The sequence below is a fragment of the Physeter macrocephalus genome, unplaced genomic scaffold (assembly GCF_002837175.3).
Source record: "Physeter macrocephalus isolate SW-GA unplaced genomic scaffold, ASM283717v5 random_1196, whole genome shotgun sequence".
NCBI lineage: Eukaryota > Metazoa > Chordata > Mammalia > Artiodactyla > Physeteridae > Physeter > Physeter macrocephalus.
The window spans coordinates 1-1,692 of NW_021147067.1; the positions used below are offsets into that span (position 1 = coordinate 1).

Here is a 1,692-nt window from a genome sequence, read left to right on the forward strand (position 1 = left end):
CGTGGGCATGATTGTGCCAGCCGGGGTGGGCAGAGCCATGGCCCCGTGGGCAGGCATTGGGGTCACCACTGTATCTCTGTTGGGGGCCAGTGGGCAGAAAGAGGCAGGAAGGTGGAGGTAGTAAGAAAGCCCCTCCCCCCAGCTTCACCCCAGAGCCCCCCAGCAAGCCGGCTCCTGTGCTGGCCCAGATGGACGGTTAGATGGACAGTCGAATGGACGGACAGATGCTCAGTTACTCTTCGGGAGAGGAGCCACGGGTCACTCTGACTCTCTTCTTTTTCCAGACAATGGCTACCGGGAGTGCCTGGCCAATGGCACCTGGGCCGCCCGCGTGAACTACTCGGAATGCCAGGAGATCCTTAGCGAGGAGGTGAGGCTCCGAGCCAGCTACCCTGTTGAGGGCTGGGCCTGGGCCCCTGGCACGGCTCTGCGCCTGCTACCAGCCAGTCGGATGGGAGAGCCAGAGGCTGGTGTCTCTGCCCTGCAGAGAAAATCCAACTGGGGAGCCAGAACTAGGCCAGCCCGTGAGTGGGCATCCTCAAGGGGGGGTGAGGCCAGAGGGCAGCGGGCAGGCCCTGACAGCGGGAGTTGAGTCTCCCTCCCTCCCTCCCTCCTTCCTAGCTCACTGGGACCGGTTCTCATCCGATTTCCACCCCACCCACTGGAGTGACACATCCAGGTCCAGCCAGGGTCCTGCGTTCGAATCCGGGTTGTGGGTGGGAGAAGCAATGGAGTTGGAAAAAGCCCTTGAAGAGCCTTTCAAATATTTAAATGTTTTTGAGAAAGGCCTTGCTTAGACACAAGACAAAATTCAAAAGGTACAAATGGGAAAACAAAAAAGTGTCCCTCCCAGTCCTGTCCCAGCCACTGGGCTCCCCCCATCAGAGGTAACCATTTTGCCAGTTTCTTAAGAGTTCTTCCAGAGACAGTCTCTGCACAGGCGAGCAATTACGTATATATATTCTTTTTTGTTTTTCACCCAAATGTTGCATATTATACACTTCGCTCGACACCTTGCTTTTTTCATATAATCATCCATCTTGGCGATTGTTCCGTATCAGTACGTAAAGAGCACCTTCATTCTTTTTTTTTTTACATTTGCATAATATCACATTGTACAGATGTTCCATAGCTTAGTTAACCAATGTTTATTCTCATCTTTGCTTATGACAAACAGTGGCGCGATGAATAATCTTTTAAGGGTGATGTTTGGCGGACGCACGGGCGTATCTGTCGTTCTGTGTCGCTGCTACCTCCGTCCCCCTTGTCTCCTCCCCTACATCTCCACCCCGCCCTTTGGTGGGTGCTGAGGAAGGTGGCGGTCATGGAGAGGGAAGAAGGGGTGAGCAGAAAGGAAAGGGCAGATGGGAGACGCCCCAAGTTGTCCAAGGGCCCCAGGCTGCTGGGGCGTGGGAGAGAGGGGCTGGTCTAGGCAGTTCCACGAATTCCAGTGCCTAAAAGATCTAAACTGGAAGGGACCTTGGAGACCCTCCATCCCATCTTGATCTGCCTGGTGATAAGAATCATCCAGAGCACTTGTTCAAATACAGGGCTACACCCAACATCCGATAAATCAAACTCTCCAAGGACAACCTGGGAATCTGTATTTTTTTTTTTTTTTTTTTTTTTTTTTTTTTGGTGTGCGGCCCTCTCACTGCTGTGGCCTCTCCCGTTGCGGAGCACAGGCTCCGG

At 53.5% G+C, this 1,692-nt stretch overlaps 1 protein-coding gene across 1 annotated transcript in view; it reads left to right on the forward strand.

The window, feature by feature from the left end:
- Positions 1-284: 284 nt before the first annotated feature.
- The window catches only part of CRHR1 (corticotropin releasing hormone receptor 1), a gene marked incomplete at its 5' end in the record, with an annotated part of 13,646 nt that continues 12,238 nt past the window's right edge, over positions 285-1,692 (forward strand). The window contains one exon of the mRNA XM_055083655.1: positions 285-370. Coding sequence (XP_054939630.1) covers positions 285-370 — 86 coding nt within the window. The remainder of the gene's footprint in view (positions 371-1,692) is intronic.